The sequence below is a fragment of the Carcharodon carcharias genome, chromosome 17 (assembly GCF_017639515.1).
Source record: "Carcharodon carcharias isolate sCarCar2 chromosome 17, sCarCar2.pri, whole genome shotgun sequence".
Lineage (NCBI taxonomy): Eukaryota > Metazoa > Chordata > Chondrichthyes > Lamniformes > Lamnidae > Carcharodon > Carcharodon carcharias.
In genome coordinates this window covers 110,283,600-110,308,376 of record NC_054483.1, presented here as the reverse complement: position 1 = coordinate 110,308,376, position 24,777 = coordinate 110,283,600, and the positions used below count along the sequence as shown (strand labels likewise).

General features: G+C 43.5%; 1 protein-coding gene across 1 annotated transcript in view; it reads right to left on the bottom strand.

The window, feature by feature from the left end:
• Nucleotides 1–2,100: 2,100 nt before the first annotated feature.
• Nucleotides 2,101–24,777, bottom strand: part of got1 (glutamic-oxaloacetic transaminase 1, soluble) — a 57,294-nt gene continuing 34,617 nt past the window's right edge. Inside the window, exons 7-10 of the mRNA XM_041210243.1 lie at nucleotides 23,179–23,344; nucleotides 20,226–20,368; nucleotides 7,412–7,549; nucleotides 2,101–2,407 (exon numbers count right to left, since the gene is read on the bottom strand). Of these exons, the coding sequence (XP_041066177.1) occupies nucleotides 2,397–2,407; nucleotides 7,412–7,549; nucleotides 20,226–20,368; nucleotides 23,179–23,344 (458 nt within the window). The 3' untranslated portion in view covers nucleotides 2,101–2,396. The remainder of the gene's footprint in view (nucleotides 2,408–7,411; nucleotides 7,550–20,225; nucleotides 20,369–23,178; nucleotides 23,345–24,777) is intronic.

Below are 24,777 nucleotides of genomic sequence, written 5' to 3'. Positions count from 1 at the left end.
GGGGCTTGACAGGGTAGATGCTGAGTGATTGTTTCCCCATGTGGGATAGTCTAGGACCAGAGGCCATAATCTCCGAGTAAGGGGTCACCCATTTAAAACAGATGAGGAGGAATTTCTCCTCTCAGAGGGTAGGTAATCTGTGGAATTCTTTACCGCAGAGGGCTGTAGAAGCTGGGTTGTTAAGTATATACAAGGCGGAGATAGACAGATTTTTAATCAGTAAGGGAATCAAGGGTTATGGGGGAAAAGGCAGGAAACTGGAGTTGAGGGTTATCAGGTCAGCCATGATCTCATTGAATGGCAGAGCAGGCTTGTTGGGCTGAATGGCCTACTTCAGTCCTATGTCTTATGGTCTTACTGCTTTGCAATCATGGGGATGAGGGAATTGACATGGAACCAATGCCAGAGCCACCTCTAGTAGGCTGTATCTCCTAATCTCTATTTATTCCAGATCATTAAAAGGTAGCACTTTTAGTTGAGGAAACAACAAAACTCTTCAAAACTTGGAAATACTACCTTGTTGAGTTTCCATGTGCTTTGTCTCTGAACCAAATATCCATCTCCTCCATAATGTAACTGCACCGCAGGAACTCAGCATTGGTCAGTGACTCCTTCCCTTGTGACCAATGTCATGGGAACACCATCACCTCCACATTCCTTCCAGTCACACACCACTGACTTTGCCAAATACTGTAGCTTACTGAGTCAATATCTTGGAATTCCTTACCCAATACCATTGTGTAAGTACAATCACATCGCAAGGGGGAAAGAGATTGTCAGCAAAACAATGGCAAGTTAAAAACACACACTAAAAAATCATTTGTACTGAGGAAGAGGTATGTTGAGAGTTGCAAATCACCACAAATTGCTGACTTTAAAGGAGATAGAATACTGGTCCCATCATTTACCAATGTCAGAGATGCCCATTGACTGTGGTGCGCAATTGTCAACTCTCGCCTCCAGGAATTTTTTTATATTCTTTCCTGACATGTGTCACTGGCAGGGCCAGAATATGTTCTCATCCCCAGCTCCCCTTGAGAAGGTGATGAGCTGTCGTCTTCAACCACTGCAGTCCATGTGGTGTAGGTACACCCTCAGTGCAGTTATGAAGGGAGTTCCAGGATTTTGACGCAGTGACAGTGAAGAAATGATATATTTCCAAGTCAGGATGGTGTGTGGCTTGCAGGGGAACTTGCAGCTGGGTGTTCCCATGAACCTGCTGCCCTTACCCTTCTAGGTGGTAGTAGTTGCAGGTTTCTAAAGTGCTGTCAAACGAGCATGAGTTGCTGCAGGAGATGGTACACACACTGTCACCACTGTGCATCTGTGATGGAGGGAGTGAATGTTTATGGTGTTGGGGGCATGTCAATCAAGCAGACTGCTTTGTCCTGGATGGTGTCAAGCTTCGAGTGTAGTTGGAGCTGCATTCATCAAGGCAAGTGGAGACTATTCCACTTCTGACTTGTGCCTTGTAGATGGAGCACAGGCTTTGAGGGAGTCAGGAGGGGAGTTACTCAGCACACAATTCCCAGCCTCTGACAGGTGCTTCAACCACAGTATTTGTGTGGCTAGTCTATTTCAGTTTCTCGTCAATGGTGACCCCCCCAATCCCAGATGTTGATGGTGGCAATGCCATTGCATGTCAAGGGAAGTCAGCTAGATTCTCTCTTATTGAAGATGGTCATTGCTTGGCCCTTGTGTGCCACCAATGCTCTATTTATCAGCCCAAAACTGATTGTCATCCAGATCTTGCTATGATAGAAAGGTGGTCATTGATGAAGCAGCTGAAGATGGTTGGGCCAAAGCCACTACCCTGAGGAACTCCTGCAGTGATGTCCTGGAGCTAAGGTGATTAACCTTCAACAACCACAACCATCTTCTTTTGTGCTAGATATGACTCAGGTGTAACGCAAAAAAAAAACTTAATGCTGAAGGGAGAGAAAAAAATCCAACTCGGTACTCAGCAGAAGAAAACCTGCTCCAGTAAATTCAAGACTAATGAGCACAGCAATTCAAGCCCGTACCACCACCTCAATAAATGGAAAATAATTACAGCCTTGCTAGTACTACACGAAGCTCAAGAATAAAAATAGAACCATATGATTTTAAAATGTTGTTTCTTTATATTGCATTGTTTTCGGTGTGACCCATTACATTTATACATTGGATGAATTTGTTAGTTAGATCACACTTAAACATTCCATATATTATTTTCTAGACATTATTAGAAGCTTACAGCTGCATATATAATGGAACTGAATCACTAATGTGCTTGCTTTTTGTTCTATAGCGACTGAGTATATCACTAAACGTCGCAAATTGATGAAACGATTGAAGATTTGGGTTTTAATCAGATGGCCCATATGCAAATAGCAGAGGGGGTGAAATCCTTTCTTTTACTTTCTCCCTGAAACCCATTCAAACAAAAATGTTACTTTTAACTCAACCTTCATAATAAAGAGGGTTACTGCATGTAAATTACAGTCAACAGGACAAACAACCATCCCAACAGTAACTGAATGGCATGATATGGTATGAAGTCAAACACAACCTGCTTACATTCATTCGCTGTTAATTAACTGCAAGATCAAATTCTTATTTGGTATTAACATAGCCACTGTCTCCCGTTAAATGAGTCTAACATTTTACTAGACAGCAGTTATGGATTTGAAAGTGCTTTACGGGAAGAGAAGGCCAGAAACTGTTATTAACGGTATGCAAATATATCCCAGACAACAGCCACCAGCCTTGCCACACTACAAACTACAGTCCCTATGATTAACATGCCAAACTACAGGGATATCTGATAGTTATTCTGAATCAACTAGCTTAATACCCTCACTATATAAATTAGAATCAAGGGCAGTGTTGGAACAGAATCATATTCTGCCAATCCTGCAGTCCTACTAGTTATAAGGCTGTGGTTGGAACTCCATTGCCACTCTATGTTATCTCGTTAAGAGTTATATAATTGTGACATCTAATATCCATATACTACAAGAAAATAAATCTGGAATTGCTTCTCTCCCTGCAATATCAATTCCCTTCACTGAGCTTGGAATACTTAAACATTTGTAAGAAATATCTCACGAGCCAGTCACCTCTCTGTAACAGCACAGCTATGTGGAACAGCTTTGTTCTTGATTTTCACTGACCAGGCTGTAGCTCTCCAAGGTTGGACTGTTTATTGATAATGGCTCAATCATCGCGGTCATGATAACAGAATGATTTCAGCACATTTAGAATTTGTTCAGCGGTTACATGCTGAAAATTATCAAATGCAGTTGGATATCCTACATGTATCACTAATATTATTTCTTCAAGTGGAAGGCTCCATGGCTTAAGCTGATGCTCAATCAATTATTGCAGAAATCCTGCCTTCCACATACAACCCACATTCACAAACACCGTTACCTTGAACTGGGATTACGTAAGCAAATAGCCACTTGTGGGCTAGGCTAGATGTTATCAAAAACACTACCTCACTCATACTCGTTCTATTCATGTACCACACACCTCCCCACCCCTCTCCCATCATGTACCACACACCTCCCCACCCCTCTCCCATCATGTACCACATACCTCCCCACCCATCTCCCATCATGTACCACACACCTCCCCACCCATCTCCCAAATTGCTATCACTCCTGTGGTAACATTTATTGAAAAGTCATTCAAGTTTAAATTTTAATATATCTGTTTACTCATTTAATTCTTTTCCAAGGCCAAACCTTAGAAGCGGAAATTAAAACATCACATTTTATATGCTTTATCTCCTAGGGATTTGTTTACTTAGAAAGGGTGATGTTTTTGATCATGAAGCTGCCTTTAGGGAAGAGTTTAAAGAAAAAAAATCACATACACAAAACACATGAAGTGACCAGCTGCTTTCTTACATTTGCAATTACTCAGCTCCACACACAAAAGTACTGAAAATCTAGCCTATGAACTGGGTGCACAGGGTAGGCCATTTGCTCTGGAAAGTAGTGGCGAAGGGGGCTGGGCTGTTCCTTGCAGTATATTTACCCTACATAAGTATACAAAGAAAATTATTGCTCTGGACCAAGCAAGGATTTTGTGGATACTTTCACAGGGTTATAGGGCCTTGGTCTGAATCATGGGTTCCACCACATAACGTTCAGTGCCCTGGACTATTTGTGGTATCAGAGGGTATTTAACATGTTCCAAGGTGCACCAATCTAGCCGTCCGTCTGTCTCTGTGTGCGTGTCTGTCTCTGTGTGCGTATGTGTGTGTGCGTGTCTGTCTGTGTGTGCGTGTGTGTGTGCGTGTCTGTCTGTGTGTGCGTGTGTGTGTGTGCGTGTCTGTCTGTGTGTGCGTGTGTGTGTGTGCGTGTCTGTCTGTGTGTGCGTGTGTGTGTGTGCGTGTCTGTCTGTGTGTGCGTGTCTGTCTGTGTGTGCGTGTCTGTCTGTGTGTGCGTGTGTGTGTGTGCGTGTGTCTGTGTGTGCGTGTGTGTGTGTGCGTGTCTGTCTGTGTGTGCGTGTGTGTGTGTGCGTGCCTGTCTGTGTCTGTCTCTGTGTGTGTGTGCGTGCCTGTCTGTGTCTGTCTCTGTGTGCGTGTGCGTGCCTGTCTGTGTCTGTCTCTGTGTGCGTGTGCGTGCCTGTCTGTGTCTGTCTCTGTGTGCGTGTGCGTGCCTGTCTGTGTCTGTCTCTGTGTGCGTGTGCGTGCCTGTCTCTGTGTGCGTGTGTGTGCGTGTCTGTCTCTGTGTGCGTGTGTGTGCGTGTCTGTCTGTGTGTGCGTCTGTCTGTGTGTGCGTGTGTGTGTGTGCGTGTCTGTCTGTGTGTGCGTGTGTGTGTGTGCGTGCCTGTCTGTGTGTGCGTGTGTGTGTGTGCGTGCCTGTCTGTGTCTGTCTCTGTGTGTGTGTGCGTGCCTGTCTGTGTCTGTCTCTGTGTGCGTGTGCGTGCCTGTCTGTGTCTGTCTCTGTGTGCGTGTGCGTGCCTGTCTGTGTCTGTCTGTGTGCGTGTGCGTGCCTGTCTGTGTCTGTCTCTGTGTGCGTGTGCGTGCCTGTCTGTGTCTGTCTCTGTGTGCGTGTGCGTGCCTGTGCGTGTCTGTCTCTGTGTGCGTGTGCGTGCCTGTGCGTGTCTGTCTCTGTGTGCGTGTGCGTGCCTGTGCGTGTCTGTCTCTGTGTGCGTGTGTGTGCGTGTCTGTCTCTGTGTGCGTGCCTGTGCGTGTCTGTCTCTGTGTGCGTGCGTGTGCGTGTCTGTCTCTGTGTGCGTGCGTGTGCGTGTCTGTCTCTGTGTGCGTGCGTGTGCGTGTCTGTCTCTGTGTGCGTGCGTGTGCGTGTCTGTCTCTGTGTGCGTGCGTGTGCGTGTCTGTCTGTGTGCGTGTGTGTGCGTCTGTCTCTGTGTGCGTGTGTGTGCGTGTCTGTCTCTGTGTGCGTGTGTGTGCGTGTCTGTCTCTGTGTGCGTGTCTGTCTCTGTGTGCGTGTGTGTGCGTGTCTGTCTCTGTGTGCGTGTGTGTGCGTGTCTGTCTCTGTGTGCGTGTGTGTGCGCGTCTCTGTGTGCGTGTGTGTGCGCGTCTCTCTGTGTGCGTCTGTGTGCGCGTCTGTCTCTGTGTGCGTCTGTGTGCGCGTCTGTCTCTGTGTGCGTCTGTGTGCGCGTCTGTCTCTGTGTGCGTCTGTGTGCGCGTCTGTCTCTGTGTGCGTGTGTGTGCGCGTCTGTCTCTGTGCGCGTCTGTCTCTGTGTGCGTCTGTCTCTGTGCGCGTCTGTCTCTGTGCGCGTCTGTCTCTGTGTGCGTCTGTCTCTGTGTGCGTGTCTGTCTCTGTGTGCGTGTCTGTCTCTGTGTGCGTGTCTGTCTCTGTGTGCGTGTCTGTCTCTGTGTGCGTGTCTGTCTCTGTGTGCGTGTCTGTCTCTGTGTGCGTGTCTGTCTCTGTGTGCGTGTCTGTCTCTGTGTGCGTGTCTGTCTCTGTGTGCGTGTCTGTCTCTGTGTGCGTGTCTGTCTGTGTGCGTGTCTGTCTCTGTGTGCGTGTGTGTGTGTGTGCGTGTCTGTCTCTGTGTGCGTGTGTGTGTGCGTGTCTGTCTCTGTGTGCGTGTCTGTCTCTGTGCTTGTGTCTGTGTGCTTGTGTCTGTGTGCTTGTGTCTGTGTGCGTGTCTGTGTGCGTGTCTGTGTGCGTGTCTGTGTGCGTGTCTGTGTGCGTGTCTGTGTGCGTGTCTGTGTGCGTGTCTGTGTGCGTGCGTGTGCGTGCGTGTGCGTGTCTGTCTGTGTGCGTGCGTGTCTGTCTGTGTGCGTGCGTGTCTGTCTCTGTGTGCGTGTGTCTCTGTGTGCGTGCGTGCGTCTGTCTGTGCGTGCGTGCGTGTGTCTGTCTGTGCGTGTGCGTGCGTGCGCGTGCGTAACTGTCTGTACGTGTCTGTCTGTGTGCCTGTCTGTCTGCGCATGTGCGTGCCTGTCCGTACGCGTGCCTGTCCGTACGCGTGCCTGTCCGTACGCGTGCCTGTCCGTACGCGTGCCTGTCCGTACGCGTGCCTGTCCGTACGCGTGCCTGTCCGTACGCGTGCCTGTCCGTACGCGTGCCTGTCCGTACGCGTGTCTGTCCGTACGCGTGTCTGTCCGTACGCGTGTCTGTCTGTGTGCGTCTGTGTGTGCGTATCTGTGTGTGTCTGTCTGTGTGCGTGTCTGTGCGTGCGTATCTGTGTGCGTGTCTGTGCGTGCGTATCTGTCTGTATGTGTCTGTCTCTGTGTGGGTATCTGTGTGTCTGTCTCTGTGTGGGTATCTGTGTGTCTGTCTCTGTGTGGGTATCTGTGTGTCTGTCTCTGTGTGGGTATCTGTGTGGTTGTGTGTGTGTGTGTGTGTGTGTGTGTGTGTGTGTGTGTGTGTGTGTGTGTGTGTGTGTGTGTGTGTGTGTGTAGGGGAAAGTTTCAGTCCAGCATCATTCTTGCTCCTCCTGAAATCTCCCTCATTCACCTCACCTCCAAGTGGCCGGTTATACACTTACAAAAACACAGAGACATGTTGTATATGAGGAACATGAAGATAACTGTTTATGGGAGCTGGCCTTTCAAGGTCAGCTTCACAATGCATGAGCTTTGTGGCCAACTTCTAGTAAAATCCACGGGCACCATTTGACATATTATAGGCATTCTAATTTATTTTTTTTTAAATAGTCTAAGTAAGAAGAAAAAAATCAAAAATGGCAGGCAAATATTGAGCCAAGGAACTCAATGAGTGTCCCTGCGGTTACTTTACTACATAGCAATTTCAGGGCCTCTCTTTTCCGATTGAACTCGTTAGACAAAGTTAGGGTGGTGCGATGGTCAAGGGAGGGCAGGAGAATCCACAAGACCAAAGAAAATACTACTCCCCACCCCCCCTCCACAACCCTGTGCACATACAATCACATCTACAGATTGCTTGCTTAGTGGCCATGATGTCATCAAGTGAATGGGATTACTGACACTGGCTGTTTGTCACTGCTTCATGAATGGATTCTGCCACATAGTCCAAGTTGCTAGTGGTTAACCCACACATGTTGATGCGGCCACTGGCCATGAGATAGATGTGTTTCTTCTTAATCATATAATCAACCTGGGAAGCTGTAAAACAAAACAGAGAAGAAAATGAGAAAGGGTCAGGATCTGCTCATCAGCAAGTTTGCCATTAGTTCACTCCTTTGTTTCTTAAATTAGACACTGCTGGTAAATAGTTTAATAATATCTCATAAATCAGCCACCATCAGTTAACTTGGGAGGTACACAACCTTCCTATTAATCTTTAAAAAAGCCAGTGAAAATAAACTCAAATTGACATTCACGTCATGAATTCTCAAGAATGCCAGTGGTACTCCCCTCCCCTATCATTTGGCAGCAGAGTTACTCAGTTATTTCCTTGAGTCAGAAGGTTATGACTTCAGCAAGAGTCTAGGGCCAACAATTCACTAGGACAATATGGGGAGGTGCCATCCTTTGGATTAGATGATAGACTGAGTGCCCCCCCGCCCCCCCCCGACCCCTGCCCGACCCAAGGTAATATTTGAAGGGGGGAAATAATGTCGGGGGCTTTTCGCGGTTGATAACGCTTTCCTCTGCTCTGGCCCATGAGAGTTAGAAGATCCTGGGGGTACTCTGGCTGATTTTAAGTGGCTCAGGCTGGATTTGGGAAAGCCCAGCATCTGCAGGTGCCTGAAGCCTGCCCTTCACCAGATCATCAAAGTTTAGGACAGTGACTTCAGTAACACAACAGAAAGCAGGTTCCTCCCCAATCCAGGGGAATGACAAGGCCTGTGGCAGCAGATGGACCATTTCCATCGAGATAAGAGTAACTAAAAAGAGAAGGCTGAGAGAATAAAATCTCAGTTTTGTAAAACTTAGAGTGCCAGTTTTCCTGCTTAAAGTTACACATTACCACACTTTCTTTCAGCCTTCCAGAATTCTACAGATACCCTGTTTAGAAACAGAAGTGCTGAGGCTATCCAATGGTGATGGAGATTCAATCTCAAGTTTAAAGGCCTTCGGAAATTCCTCAGAATGAGAACACATACACACCACTAGATGGGGCTTACACTTCAATAACCTGCCACAAGGCCCAGTTGGGTATAGTCTGATCAGGCAACAGATTTATTTTCAGTGCTGGTAACTGGTATAGTTTTCAATATTTATCCATTTTAAAATGGGCCTGGTGAACTGAGAACTTTTGCTTTGAAACTTCCAGTGTTGAGGGATGCAATTAAATACTGCTGCAAGTTTACAAGAGGCACTTTCTGTCAAAAGGTGAAATCTTAATAGAAAGGAAGGAAAAATTCTCATTAGTGGGAATATCAGTCCAGGAACTTTTATTATTCCAGACATTCAAGTTTATATATTTCATGTCACTCCTTAGTGAATTTTTATTTAGTGAAAGTACTCATGAATATAAGATTTAGTCACTTGGTATGTTGCTTAGACGATGAGTACTGCTGAAAAAAAAAGACAAGCTCTCAAAGCTTTACGCCCTGCATTCATCAGGACAGACTCAAGAGTGACAAATTTCAAGGGGAAATTTGGCATAAATTGTTGCTCCCTTTGAAATCTGGCATTCTTGCATCTGTGCTGATGAGCGCAAGACTGTAAAGTAAGTTTTGGTAATAGGTCCAGGATAACAGAAAATCTTCCTTTAAAATTTCCTTTGCTTATTGGATCCATCTGGTACCTCCACAGAATCTTTTTCACATCTTCAAAAAGCAGCAGAGCACCATAACATCAGATCTTGCTTCTGAATATCAAGAAAATTTATTGTACCAGTGAACATGCAAATAACATTTTCTGTAAACATACTAAATGAGACACCCTGGAAATGGAAATCATAAATGCTTACAATTATTTTATCTGTGGTTATTCTTTTTTTTCCTTAACTTTACAATGGATCAGGAACTTTACACTGATCTCTTTAAAACTTCTACTCTAGCTCAATGATTTTAAAAGTTGTAAATACTTAACCAGAAGTTATGGACTCAAGTTGTCATCAGCTAAATTCTAAAGAAATCACTGGCTATAAATATAACTGGTGAAATCACAGCATTGTTTGAACGCTTTCTCTTGTTATCCAGTCTTAAGAGACAACTGAAATAAAGGTTTGCAAAGTCCATATCTAATTAGGCTGGCAACACGAGGTTTGAATGCTGGTAGTTTTTAAAATCTCCATTAGTATTGTAACTGAATTAAAAGGATCACTATCAAGCTCAAACTAGACAAACACAGTTGGGCTTTTGGCAGAGTGTGTAGTAAATTAGATCAAACTTGACCACTGTTAGAATACCACAGATATCATCCTTGAGTCAGCTCTCATCTCGCAGTTAGAAAGTCAAGCTTCACTGCTGGAGTGGAATACATAATATTTAGACTTGTGTGCTGCATCATTAAGAGCTGCTGTCAAATCCAGTGTACCTGTTCAGGACTGAATTAGATTTAGAGTTAATTCCTCCTGTTCCATGCAGGACAATATAGACAGCAAGACTGTCTCCATGCCAGGTCCATCATAACCTTTTTTGCTCCAGTCCAGGTGTTGTTTCACTTTTGAAGGTCCTCTTTAAATGTGCTTCTCCAGATCTTCTTTGGCCGGCCCTGTCGTCATCTTGCTCCATCTGGTGGGAGACATTCCACTGCCACTCTGGTGGCAAAATACATGTCCTGCCAGCCTCAGTCATCTCTCCATCGTCATGTCCTGCAGGCGCTTCTGACCAGTCCTCTGTAGTACTTCTTCATTGGTGATGCTGCCTCTCCATGCGATGCCCAGGATCTTACGTAGGCAGCGCTATTCAGGTGGAACTCAAAATTCCAAGATGCTCTTCAAAGAGCAGATGAGCTCCTGCGCAGCATTTATCCCTCAATCGTTTGTCTTGATGCTTATGAGGCCACCATGCCAATGTGCAAATTGGATACTATGTTTGCCTACATAATAACAGTTGCTACCCCTCAAACATAATTCATTGGCTGGAGATTTTGGGATATGAAAGGTGTGATGGTCCCAATAGTTTACTTTTAAAAGGCAGTAATTAAATCTTCTCTGAATCCTAAATCATTCAGACAGCAAGCACATTGGGTAGAGTTTCCCTTAGCCTTATGGACCAAGGAAAGCACAAGTTTCAGCACTGATCTAAGTTAGTTAGCCTCAGGATCCTCAGGCACAAGAGAAATGATTAAAAGGTCCCCATAATGGATTTCTGTGTACAAGAATAGAATAAACTCAGGACAGTCTCACAATATTACATATTTCTGGGGAAGGGAACTTAAAAACAAGTCAAAACTATTACGTAGAAAAGTGTAGTGGGAATACATTGCATCTTCTCTAGAGAGTCCTGGAGTCTCAATCTCAGTGGTGAGGGTGATGACAACCATTCAGTTCAAAAACTCCATTGAGCGAGAACTTGCAAACAACATAATCTGCATTTATAAAAAAGGATTTAGCAAGAGGGTCAGCAAGAGAAGCGAACAAGAATGTGAGAAAGTACTGGAAGCGAGAACATGTGTAAGAGTAATAGCTAAAAAGGAACAAGTGGAAGGACAGCATCAAAGAATGATTGCAAGAGGGAAAGAATGTGAAAGTGACAGAGTGCCATAAGCAAGGCTTTTCATTCCTGACTGTACTCCAGGTGACATTTACTGCACATTGCATGTGGACATTTGACTGGGCAGTATAGGGCTCAGCTTTGAAACCCTATTGGTCAAATTTGCCTCACCATCTAGTGTTATAGGTGACAAATAGCCACTTGCTCAATGTGCTAGAGGAAGGCTGCATTGGGTAACCAAAAGCAAAAGGCCAAAGCCACTGGTTGGTTTGCCAGAAAAAAGCAAGAGCATGATTCACAAAAGGTTAATTTAGAAAAAAATCCTCCCGCATCAAAAAATAAAGCAAAAATCCGGGAATAAGAACAAACTGACTTATTCATACATCTCAAATTTGTAGCCCGAGTCATTAGTTTTGGGAGGATGCGGAAAAGAGCAGGAAGAGAAAGAAACAAAAACATTAAAATTGGATGTTGGCTCTGGAGAGAGAGAGAGCAGAAACAAGTGGTAAAAAAAAGGAGAGAGGGACATACACAGCCAGGTCATGGCAACCCCATAGTAAAACAATGAAAAATGGCTGAAAGCAGCCTTTTGGAGACCCTGATTACAAAAGGGGTGGAGAGGAGGTCTCCCCAGCATCCTGTTTTAACATATCTAACAGGTTTATTTTGGGGTTGCCAACATTTGCACAAGCTCCTTGCTTTGGGAACCAAAGGCTGTGGCTCACCACCCAGCTCAATATAGAACTAGCACAATTCTCAGAGGTTGTATTTCGCAAAGCAGATGAGAGTCCTCGAGCAGATTCTTTAATATGACTCTTTATCAGATACCTGGGGTCTTTTTCTAAATAGAAGGAGACACCGCCTGGCAGCTGTCAAAAGGCCCTGGTGGTATGTTATGTGTACATCTAATTGACTCCTTCAGGGCACCAAAACAGACGCTCTCAACAGACTCTCAAATTGCACAAGATCCTTTGCTAAGCCAAACAGTCTGCTTCCCATTAATAAAAGTATGATGCAGTTTCTTTCCCCTCTTCCTTGTTTTTTTTAAATATAAAGTTCTCGGGTCCTTTGTGGATCTGCAACTATCCAAAACAAAACACACAGGCAGTACAGCTGGATGGCATTACTCCTCCAAGTATTGTATGGTACAAAGACTTGCTGGACAAAGGGATGTGGATCAATTAGTGCAGTTGTTTCGTATTAAAAGGCCTGAAAGAGCTAACCCAAACTTAATAGGATCTACGGAAAACCCAATGTAGCTGTGAATGATGTGTGCTGACCAAGGGTTCCAGCCAATCCACCAACGCCTCGGTATCTCTACTGTTTTCAGTAAGAACACTCGGAGCATTATCTGCTGCTTTTTTAAAAGAAAAAATAACTAAAATAGAAAGTTTCCTAAGTCATGAAACAATTTATATATCATGATACTGTAAAGGATGAGTAATGGCTGCATGCATTGTGGAGGTCGATGCGTGAACTTAAAAAAAAAACTTTGAGTTCATACGGTCCCCAGCAAATCTTCAGGAAGTATCAAAACATTTCAAATGGAATGAGTTACTTCTAAACTCTAACACAGCAAAATGCAGTAGCCAATTTACACACAGCAATTTTGCAAACAGAAAATTAGATGAATGAGCACAATCAGTTTTTGGCACTGCTACTGGGGGGAGGAATGTTGGCCAAGATGCCAAGGGAACTCTCTGCTCTACTTTCACTAGTTTCACAGGATCTGTAAACAACCTCCTGAGCCAGAAGAAAAAGGCTGAGAATGACGCAATTTAATGTCTCATCTGAGAAAACACAAAAATTCTATATGCGCACTGGGGCATAAATAATTAGTAGCCAATCGATGAGAGCGAAGGCAGGAAGGTTCACATGGTAAATGAAAACAAGTCTATCAGTATCCAAGGACAGAAGGTCAATGTTTTTTTTTAATTCATTCATGGATATGGGCATCGCTGACTAGGCCAGCATTTATTGCCCATCCTTAACTGCCCTTGTTCAGAGGACAGTTAAGAATCAACTACATTGTTGTGGGTCTGGAGTCACATGTAGGCCAGGCCAGGTAATGGCAGATTTCCTTCCCTAAAGGACATTAGTGAACCAGATGGGTATAGAGATACAACCTTTCGATGGGACATGTTTGAAGACGCATATGGAGCAGGACCTAGTGTTTTGATGCTATCTCTGATCAGTGCGTATGCCCCTCATCCGACCAGTGTATCTACCCAGATATTTTAGCTGAGGGATGAGCAATCAGCTTGAAAGTGACCCATCACTTTCTTTTTCAAAAACACTCCTATCTATATTCATTCTTACTGCTAATGCAGAGAAACTAAGTAGCACCACATGCTAGCAGTTTGCTGGAGGCACGTGGCAACAGAGTTTGTGGCATGTTGGTGCTATCAAGTCAGTAAATGGAGTTCTTCTCGGTGTTGATAGGTATTGCTCTGGATGCCAATCTTGCATCTTTAAAGCAACGTGAGAGCAAAGTTAGAAACCAGGATTACTAGTTCACAAGCCAACTAATTTCCTCCAAATGGAGCACAAAATCATGAAGGTTTTATTTTCGAAAAGCCAATTTAAAGCCATGCTCTCCTGATAGCTTTCCTGTTCAACACTTTCATACCCAGTGCAGCACAACATTACCCAAGGTAACTGTGCTGTGAATTTGAATCCACATACTTAAAGGATGCCAACAGATTAAGGCTTGAGTTTTCAGGTCGGCGGGCAGGTGTAATCAGCAGGCTAATGAACGGCCAGCCAGCGTGAAAGGCGCACTGAAAGGTTCAGCGCTGCAGGGGTGGGGATGGGATATGGATGAGGTTTGCTGAAAAGTGTAAAGGCCACCTGGCCAATTCACCCATTCACCAACCGTAACGTTGGATGGGCTACATAAAATGACAGACAACTGCACCATTAATGGGCTTAATTGCCCTCTTAATTGCCAGTGGGCACGCTTTCGACTTTTGCGTGTACCCGACCGAAATGCCACGATATGACGTCGGGACGTTTGCCTGTCATCCTCTCGCACGATTTCACGCCCAATCAGTTCGAGCATGTGCCCACCTGATCAATGTAAAATTCTGCCCTAAGGAATCAAATTCAGTACTGTTGCAACTGAGATTCTTTGGTTTAAACTCAAGAATTCCAAACACTAAAATCCTTAAAGAGCTGTCTGCAAGACATCCTCTGCACCAACTCCATTCACAACTTCTCTGAAAATGTAGAAGCACAAACTAATCGCAACAGTTGAACAGGTGTTGAACATCCAAGCTTGGTTACAAGTGCCAAGCAATGACTATCTCCAGCAATAAAAAGCCCAGCAATCCCCTACCTTTTTTGACCTCCAATGATTCCCCATCAAACCTCCTGGGGTGAGAGTGCGCAGTCATCATTGAACTGGGCAAGACACATCAACACCAGTTGCAAGGAAAGGGCAGTTTTTGGAAAATCTGACTGGTGGCTCACCTTCCTAATGCCTCAAAGTCTCTCCACTATCTACAAGACTCAAGTCAGAAGTAGAATGGTATACTGTAGGTGGCCAGGATGGATGCAGCAGCACCAGCAACACTGAGGACAGAACATTTCACTGGACCCAATATTCAAATCCTTCAATGATGTACTAAGGCTGAAGTACACACTATCTATAGGATGCAGTTCAGCAACTCAAACTTACTCTGACAGCACTGTCCAGTGCCACAACCTTTACAGTCAAAAACAACACAAAACACCATCAATGGTAAATTCCATTCAAAGGCATACCCCCCTCCTGATGAGCAAATCACTGTTCTTGCGTCACAATCTTGGAATTCCCTACCCATCACCACTGAACGGCCACAATCACCATAAGATTTGCAGATGTTCAAAGGGGAGGATCACCAGCCCCTATTCAAGGCAACTAAATGCACCACAAGATAATCTAATCATCCTCCCTTGAACATCACAATCGTTGAGTACCCCGGCACCTAGAGATTACCACTGACACAACCATATTAATACTGTGGCTATAAAAATGTCAAAGAGGTTGGGAATTCTGCAGGAACTCACCTCCTGACTCCCAAAGTCTGTCCACTATCAACAAGGCACAAATCAGGAGTGCGATGGAATACTCTGCACTTGCCTGGATGAGTGCAGCTCCAATAACACTCAAGAAGCTCAACACCATCCAGGACAAAACAGCTCACTCGTTTGACACCCCATCCACCAGCGTGAACTTTCAGTCCCTCCATCACTGGCGCACACAGTAGCAGTGTGCACCGTCTATGAAATGCGGTGCAGCAACTCTCTAAGCCTCCTTCAACAGCACCTTCTAAACCTGCAACCTCTACCACTTAGAAGGACAAGGGCAGCAGACCCATGGGAATGCCACTACCCCTCCAAGCCACACACCATCCTGACTTGGAACTATATCACCGTTCCTTCACTATCGCTGGACCATAAACCTGGAACTCCCTCCCTAACAGCACTGTGAGTGTACCTACACCAGATGGACTGCAGCGGTTCAAGAAGGCAGCTCACCACCACCTTCTCAAAGGCAATTAGGGATGGACAATAATTACTGCCTTGCCAGAAACTCTTACATCCCAGGAAATAATTTTTAAAAGCCTCACCCATATCCCAAGGGCAACTAAAACAAACAAAAAAAATTACATACTCCTGAAAAAAATTGGACTGGTAGGATGTTCAGAGATTCATCTCAATCACATGGTGTCAACCTGGTACCTGCTGGTCAATCAACAGAATTGCACAGAGCACCAGTCCAGGAACAGATAGAATTGTAGAATATCATTTTTTATTGCTGTGGGAAAGGCTGCTCGAGTGGTGGCTAAGAGGGAAAACACCAGCCACAAGAGCACTTAAATTCTGCTAACTCTGCTGACTACTGCAGTGCCTGAACCACTACACAGAACATCACATAGATATACTGGCTTTTTTTTGAGTGGTGGAAATGGGGAAAGGAGGGCACATTCCATCTCCAAAGTACTATCTGTTGACAGCAGCTGCAAAAATGTCCAGTCCATATCATCTACACTGTCCCTTCCTCCAGGCCAAATAACACAAAAAATGAATAACAAGGCATTCCCACATGGCTTTCCCAAAGGATTTTTTTTTAACATCCTCCTGGCCCACCACCTTACTGCTTAACTGGCTGACACTCCAGATATGCCCAACACTACAAATAGATAGCAGCAAACAGAATGCCTGCATTTTTCTGATCCATGCAGGAGGGTATCCATTGGGATTGAATTTCCATCCACCTTGACCTTGGACAAATACCTAACAGACCATTAAACACGATTCAGATGGAGTTCCCGGCTTCTGTTGACGAGTCCTAACCAGAAGCACAGTGGAAGCGAGAAGGCTTCAGAGCCCCGATGTAGCATGGCAGTGTTAGCAGCCTCAGAGTTGCAGTACAAACAAACTTTATTACTTTCTTTTGTGCCAAGTAACAATCCTGGTAAAAGCACATATCACAGAGCCTCAGTGCTGGTGCCATCCTTTTCCTTCGCTCTGCCAATCTTCAACTGCTGAGTGCCAAGATTTAGCAGGTGCCATGGCATCCAGTGTTGAACCAGAGCAGAGACCACACTTCTCTACTTTCAATATAACTTGCATCAGTCCAGAAGCTCAGAAATCATCTAGGGCATGAGGGTCTAAGGAACTTGATAAGAAAATTATTGCTGGATGATATCCAAGGACCTCTACTGGAACTCAGAAACTGAGTTAAAGTCCATCGGCACAAGTTTAGGTGCTTCAGCAAGTATTTTATCTGCTTTAGCTTCGTTGATGCCCTTGATTTTTACTACAAGGGGAGGGGTAGGGGCATGAAGTGCACCAATGAAGTTACCATGCCCCCTGACCCACTGACAAATGGTCAGAACTCAGGTGATAAATCTCAGCCAAGAAATTTCATCTACCTTAACCCAAATGTGCCCAACATTTGAACTAGAGTGAATAATACAAGTGCCCCATAAGAGTGATTCTAGCTGTAGAAAGATTTTTGCTGAAAAAAATCCTGAATCCTGCATGCTTTGAGAGAAATGTCTAGAGAGAGCTCAGTTGCTCAGAGACTCCTGCAAGACAGATGCTTTGGCAACAACATTATGGAAGGTCTTTGTAGGAACTCTTTTGGCTGCCCAGAGCTTTCAACACAATTAGACTGACAATAAACAGAGACGACCCTGGGCACATTCTGTAATGGTTTGTGCAAACACTGCAGCTGCTGGCAATAAATGCTGCAATGAAAATCTGCAAAAATTTCCAAGCTATTTGCCAGGTGCATGAAGGAGGAATGGACTGCTCTCAGTATCTGTCACATGAATTGGGAACAGCTGAAGATCCCAGAGTCTAAACTATAACAGGCACTTGGCACTTGCTGTGATCTCAAGCACCACATGCTGGAGGAGGCCTGTGCTGCTTCCTTTGCAACCCACCTACAGGCTTCTTTAGCAAATCTAGCAGCATTACTCCTCATTAGTTCAGAGAGTTCAATTTTCAATATTTGGCACAATATAAAGTCTAGAGGGTACGTGTTAGGTGTCCCAAAGAAAATCTCATTTATAAAGTTGTAAATTTGAAAGGAGAAAGATCGGCTGAATTAATTTCTACAGCACCTTTCGCGATCTCAGGATGTACCAAAGCACTTTCCATTTTCCAAGCTACAGTTCATTCAGTTGAGAATACCACACTCTTATTTCTTGAAGCGTGGAGCTGGGGAAAAGAGACCTTGCAAAAATGAGAAGTGCAAGGTCACTATCCATCTAGATAGATTTTTGGCTTGTGATTCTAGTGACGGCTTTGGGCAGAACTAAAGTTACAACATGGTGAGATTGGTGCTTTATTTCCGAAATGGAGAAGCTTGGCATTACCTTTTTAATTCCTGTGTAAGTCTAATCTATTGTTTCCAAATTCAGTGGTGTTATGCATCATACGCTTTGACCTTCATTTAGGTTACTCAAATTATTTACAGGTCAGAAATGGTCCAAAAAGTCCATGCCATCTGTTGTTTATACTGTCATATTTATCTATCTTCCCTTTAAATGCATCTTCCAGTGAGTTCCACATTCTAACCACTCTCACAGGAACAGGAGTAGGGCATTTAGCCCCTTGAGTCTGTTTTGCCATTCAATGAGATTATGGTTGATTTGTGACCCAATTCCATATACCCTCCTCTACCTCGTATCCCTCAATATCTTTGGTTAACAAAAACCTATTAGTCGCAGATTTAAAATTAACAATTGTTCTAAAAGAATGCTCCAAACTTTGGCACACTTAATTTCACTCTTTGAAGTTCTGGCTCTATTTTTTTGATAATGTCCCCAGCCCTAGACTCCAAAACCAGTGCAAACATTTTCTCCCTGTCTGCCCCATCAATCCTCCTTAAAATTTTGAAAACTTCAATCAAATCACCTCTTACTCTTCTAAATTCTAAACTCCCTCGCTTTCTCCCAAATTCCTTACTGGATTTATTAATGACTATCTTATGTTTATGGTCCCCATTTCTGGTCTAGCCTGCATAATCTAGATCATTATCTCTAAACACGAGGTTGGGGTTATATGAAATTTCACCATGAGCTGGATCAGTCCATAGAAAACTTGGCAGCCAAGTCAATGAAGGCATTGAGAGCCAAAGGTTTCTCTCATTCAAACACTAGGACATCATAAAGTAACCAAAGTGCTCAGTAGTTCAAACCACCAAAAAGATGCTTTAGAAAATGGGAATTATAAATTCCTTTTTTTAAAAAAAAGGTGCTTTAGAAAATGAGAATTTTATGCACATTTTTAATTTCCAACAAATTGTGTTAAGAAGGTTACAAATTTTCCCAAAAAGCAGCAACTCAACAAGAAATACATATTGGGCCTGAACTTCCATAGGGTGGCAAATTGAGTCAGATTGCCAATCTGCTCCCACTTTCTTACCTTTAATTTTTTTAATCCTGTCTTGTCTGACCTTCAGGCTGGATAAGAACCATGCAGGGCAACACGCTCCTGAAGCCTTCAGTCGAGCGCTGCTGAATCAGGGGCAAGGGCACCACAGCCCCATTTTTAATGGCACTAGCAGCCATAAAGCTGCAAAGTTCAAAGGTCTTCCCTTTAAAACTGGTTATCCTCTTTTTCTCCATTATTGCTGCCAAGTTTGCTCTCCATAGGTGCATTAACAAGCTGGGGGAGATTTGTAAGTGGGGTAGTGTATAAGATAAGTGGTTAGGATTTTGGGGGGGGGGGGGGGTCCCCAAGAGGAGAGAAGGGTCGATTCAGGTCAGGTCCTGGCCAGAGTGGGTGGCAGAATGGAAAGTTGAGTCTGGCTGGGTGAGTGGGTGGGCAGGGAGGGGGGGGGCGGTAAAGAGGCCTGCGGAAGCAGTTAGTCAGGGGGTAGGGGGAGTTTCATGGATGGGAATAGTACCACTGGGTTTGGTGGTCTTGGGGGAGCCCCAATGGGTTGAGGTGGGGTTGGGGGGGGTGGTAGGTGTTCAGTGTGGATCTGTTCCGTAGTTACCCAGAAGTTACAAGTGGTTTTAATTCTAACTTTAAGTTGCATTTTTGGATGGTTGCCAGTGCAGGGCAATAGCCCATGAAAACTTTGCACTTCCCAGGCAACTGCTGTGCAAACCTTACCTGAGAACTTCTAGATGCTCACCCCCACACATCTTTGGTGTAACCCCCCCAGATATGACGCCCTGGCGCTCGGTAGTTACAGCCCATTATTTGCTGTGATAAAAGTCACATGATTTCTACACAAGGTATTGGGATAGTCAATATAGTTGGCATAATGATTTCCTCTTTAATGCCTATTTACAAGTGTGAAATTCGTTTGTCTCTTCAATACATCCCCAATGAATAAATCTACACTTTAAATTGGCCAAAACTGAAGTCACCAGCAGACATTGTATGGGGATTGGGCAATGCAGTTCTACTTTTGTCTTCTTTTAGTTTGCTTGCCACACTTAACACGAGTGTGTTTGTAGAGTAAAGACTTTGCTTTACATGTGACTGTTAGTTTTATCCTCCCACTTCAAACCTCTTCCTTGGTTTCACTTAAGCTGCAGCACAGCTACCAGAGCATCTCAACTCTGCTGGTTAAATCCTTGGAAAGTGCTGTTGGTTATTCCCCACATCTTTCAAAATAAATCAAACATGGGCACATTTTTAAAAAAAGGTGACAGCATCTGTGACCTCGGAGCCCCCAATCATGCAACAGGCAGGTTTCCATTAATCTACATACTTACGGTCAAGTCCTGTGAAACTGAACATTCCGATCTGCTGGGTGAGATGGTCCCATGTGCCAGGCGTTCCCAGTTTCTCCAGCTTCTCCCTCAGCTGTGCTCTCATCAGTAACACACGGTCAGCCATAGTCTTCACATTACCTTTCCTAGAATGGGGGGATTACTATAGTAGATTAGTGGACAGTCGTGTTGTCTGATGCGATAATGAGCTCAAAAAGTTCAAGGTTTGATTTTGGATTTGTTGCTGAGTGGGGCAAGCTGGTTTCAACTATGGTGGATAGAAGTGCTAGAATTGACATTGGTATTCCTGCAATTAGAAGGTCTCTGCTCTATCTTCAGCTGGTGCACTTCCAGTGAAATGTACCAGTTGATATCAGCTGGAACTTCGCACCAGTTAGTGTACCTGTAAGGAAGATTATCACAATCTTCAAGCTGGTAAAAAAAGCTTGGTAACAGGACCCAAACATTACAAATCTCCCCCAGCCTGTTAATGCACCCGTGGAGTGCAAACTTAGCTGCAATAATGGAGAAAAGAGTATCACCAGTTTTAAAGCGATGTCTACAAGCTTCTGTATTTGCAACGATGGAGCATGAAGAGGAGAGTAACAATGGTAGGCAAAATATTGGCAATTAATGCAAGAATTTGTTAGAGGACTTGCCTCAGAGAGTCAACTTAATATTAAGGATACAAAAAGGACCTGAAGGGAAATCAAAGGAAACAGCAAAAAACAAAAACAAAGTATGGCACAAATATATGACTGTAAATAAGTAGAGGATGATATATTAAAAAAACACCTGGTAGAAATCTGCATTGTTGTAAAAGAAATTAAGCAAAGCTGCTGAACTGGCACTGATAAACGTTAATCAGAATGCAGTATGTAAGGCAGCACAATTAAAAACACCAGGGCTACGGCCATTACAGCGTACATCATAATAGGAGAGGGAGCAAAATTGAAGCCAGCGTGAGTAGGTCCAACCATACTCGTCATGATTCTCTATTTTTTTTAAAAAGGTCAAACTTGCTTTAATTGGACAGCACAAAGTAGCACAGCTGGAAGCTCCATACAGATGCTAGATCGGGTATCATGCAAGAGAACCTATTATGGAGTTCATTGGCGCACAGTTTGGAAAGGGCAAGCTCTTCCCAGGTTGAGTGCTGTAGTCATGATATGTTTTACAAACACCCCAATTCTGGCCTCTTTCACATCTGATTTTCATCATTCCGCCATTGGTGGCTGTGCCTTCAGCTGCCAAGGGCTCAAGCACCATAATTCCTTCCCAACCTCTCTGCATCCCTATCTTTCTCTGTTCCTTTAAGAAGCTCCTTAAAACTACCTCTTTGACTAAGTTTTTGGCCACCTGACTGACATGGCTGTGTCAATCTAATGAGGCTCTTGAAGATCCTTAGGGTGTTTTGCTACAATTGTGGGTTATGGAATTATACAAAATGAAAGTTGTTGTTGATATAAGAGGTTGTGTGTGATGTTTGAAGGTTCATATTATGCCAGTCAGTCAATCTCCTGAAGTCAAAACCAACCGTAGTCTTTAGCTGTAGTAGAGTTAGAAGACATGGGATAAATGTAAGTCCATCACTACTGTGAAGTGAGATATTGCGTTCTCCTTGTGTATAATCCTTTACTATTAGTTGTAGTTAAATTGCAAAATTAACAGCAATTTGTAAGGCAGAAAATAAGGAGGCCACATACTGCTTGGATAATACGTCCAAATGGAATAGAGGAGTAAAGGGGTCTAGGGGGACATACACAAATCATTAAAAGTAGCAACGCAAGTTAATAAGGTCATTAAAAAAGCAAATCAAACACCTGGGTTTATTGCTAGAGGGGTAGAACTGAAAGGCAGAGATGTTAAATTTGTACTGAACCTTCATTAGATCATACTTAAGAGTATTGTGGATTACTCTGGTCTCGGGTACTGAGGAAGGCGCAAAAGAGATTTGCAAGGGTGATTTCAGAACCGACATGACATGCCCGTAAAGAAAGGCTGGGAGGTTGGGACAGGCAAGGCTGAAAGTTGACCTGATAGAGATCTATGATTATGAAAGGGTTTGATAAGGTAATTGTAGAAAATGTGTTTCTACATGGGAAAAGTCCAAAACTAGAGATTAGAAACATAAGATGGGCATTAAAAAATCCAATGGAGAACTCAGAAAGAAACATCTTTACACAAAGTGGTGAGAATGTTGAATGCACTACCATACAGAGCATTTGAGGTGAATAGCATAGATGCATTTAAGGGGAAGCTAAAGAAGCACATGGGGGAAGAAAGGAATAGAAGGGCACGTTGATGGGCTAGATGAAAAGGAGTGACGGGAGCCTCATGTGGAGCATAAACACCAGCGCAGACTAGTGGTTGGTCAAATGGCCAGTTGCTGTACTGTAGATTCTATGTAAGTTCAATTGAAGCTGGATCAGACTATGAAAGCATTTGAAATATCTGCTAACCCGCAAGTGATTGTTTTCTCAATTTTTCTCTACCACACAGTATTAAAAAGGAATAAATGTACATAGAAGGGTTAGAATTCTCAGTTCTGAAGTTATATTTGATTTGAAATGTTAACTGTTTTTCTCTCTCCACAGATGCTGCCTGGCCTGCTGAGTATTTTCAACACTTTGTTTTTATTTAGAATTCCCAGGGTTAACTTGGGCGTATAAAGTTCATGAAACAAACACATGCATTCTACTCTCCACCACACTGCACCTTTAGAATGTGTCAAAATCCATCTTTGAACTAAGATTTTGATAACCACTTCTAACTCTTGCACCATGGTTTTGTGCCCACTCCGTTTCTCCTGTCTAGCCACAAGTTAAACGTTTTGAAAATAATTTTAGGCTTAAAATTAATTTTTAAAAACCATTTTTTTTTAAACTTAAGAAGGTTAAGCATCAGTATCGCAGAGTGTATCTTTAAAACATTTCTCAAATCAACAATCTCTCACCATTCAGTATAGAGCTGTGGGTTACAAAGGGTGACGGCTACAACGCGAGCCCCATGAGCTGGTGGGTTTGACCATACAGTACGGGCTATCTTCTCCATTTGAGAGCGAATCCTGGTCAGATTGTCATTGTCCTTGGCTACAATGCACAGATTCCCAACTCGTTCATCTAAAACAAGGGGAAAGATAAAAAGGGGTAATTGCATTAACATTGAACTACAAGTTTCTAATGTCCAAGGCAAACTTACAGGGAGTTAAGATAATCATGCTTCTAGAAGCTCTTCCTTGAATGCATCTCATTTCTCCAGCCTATTACAAAATACACATCACCACAGCAAAACACCAAACACACACAATGATGTTCAAGATTCTGTGATGGTGATAAGCCAGCACTAAATGTCTGATTTAGTGAGCTAGCTCTGAGCAACCCCAAAAGAATTGAGGTTGCAGATTGAAATAATGTTTCCAATTGAGCAGATATTTAAATCCGAGACTTATTTTGCTTTTTAAATCTTACACATAGTTTGAGATATAAATGTTAATACAGGACATTCACTGTACATTTTATTCAATAATAGAATTATTCATGCTATGAATACGACTGCGACAATAACTAACCTTTAAAACCGCAACCACAAGTGCTGACCTTGCCAACAATGCTCACATTCCATGAAAGAATAAAAACCTACCTTTAAAAGTGCAAAAAAGATCCTTTGCAGCACTTCAGAAGCATGAAAATAATAGTCCCCTGGCTGAAGGAAAGATCAGGTGGGTAAACAAAAAGTTGGTCACAAAGGTGAGCTTTAAGGAGGGTCTTGAAGGAGAGCGAAGCAGAAGGAATTCCAGAGAACAAAGCTAAAGATGGTACACTCACTAATGCTGGGCAATGGATTCTGAAGTCAGAACGCAGCGTTTGTGAATGGGAGGAACATGCCTACAGCTGCAGGAATTTACAGAGATATGGAGGGCCAAAGCCACAAAGGCATTTAACAAGATGAGAATTTTAAATCCAAAGGCTGATGGGCTGGGAGTCAATGTAGGAAAGTGAGAAGGGTAGAGGGTGATGGACAAATAAGATGGTGCGGAATAGGATACGGGCTGCAGAATTTTGAATGGGCTGATGAAAAATGGAGGATGGGAATCTGACCAGGAGAATATGAGAATAACGGAATCTGGAAGAGAGGAAGGTCAAAAGGAAAAGTGAACAGCAAACACTGAATTTCTGTGTCTTAGATACAATCCTAATCTTTGAGAATATAAAAAGATCCACACCAAGAAAAGGTCAATGACCCCCTCCAGTCCATTGAAACACCTGCACCATGTACAATTATTTGATTATTAACTACCCCCCATCACAGCACTTGTTGATCCCATAGATTTCTTTGGAGATTGAGAAAAGCAAAAGTAAATAATTTAGTGTTGTTAAATACTTAACATCTCCTTTTTAAAGTAGTAACTTAACCCCAAATGCACTCCCTTCTCTTTCAGTCTACCCTATTTATTGTAGTTCCAGCACCTTTTGTTTATATTCAAATGGACTATTTTGGCAGCCTCCTTATTCTCAAAATTCATTCTTATGTATTGAACGGGATGAGTTTGCAA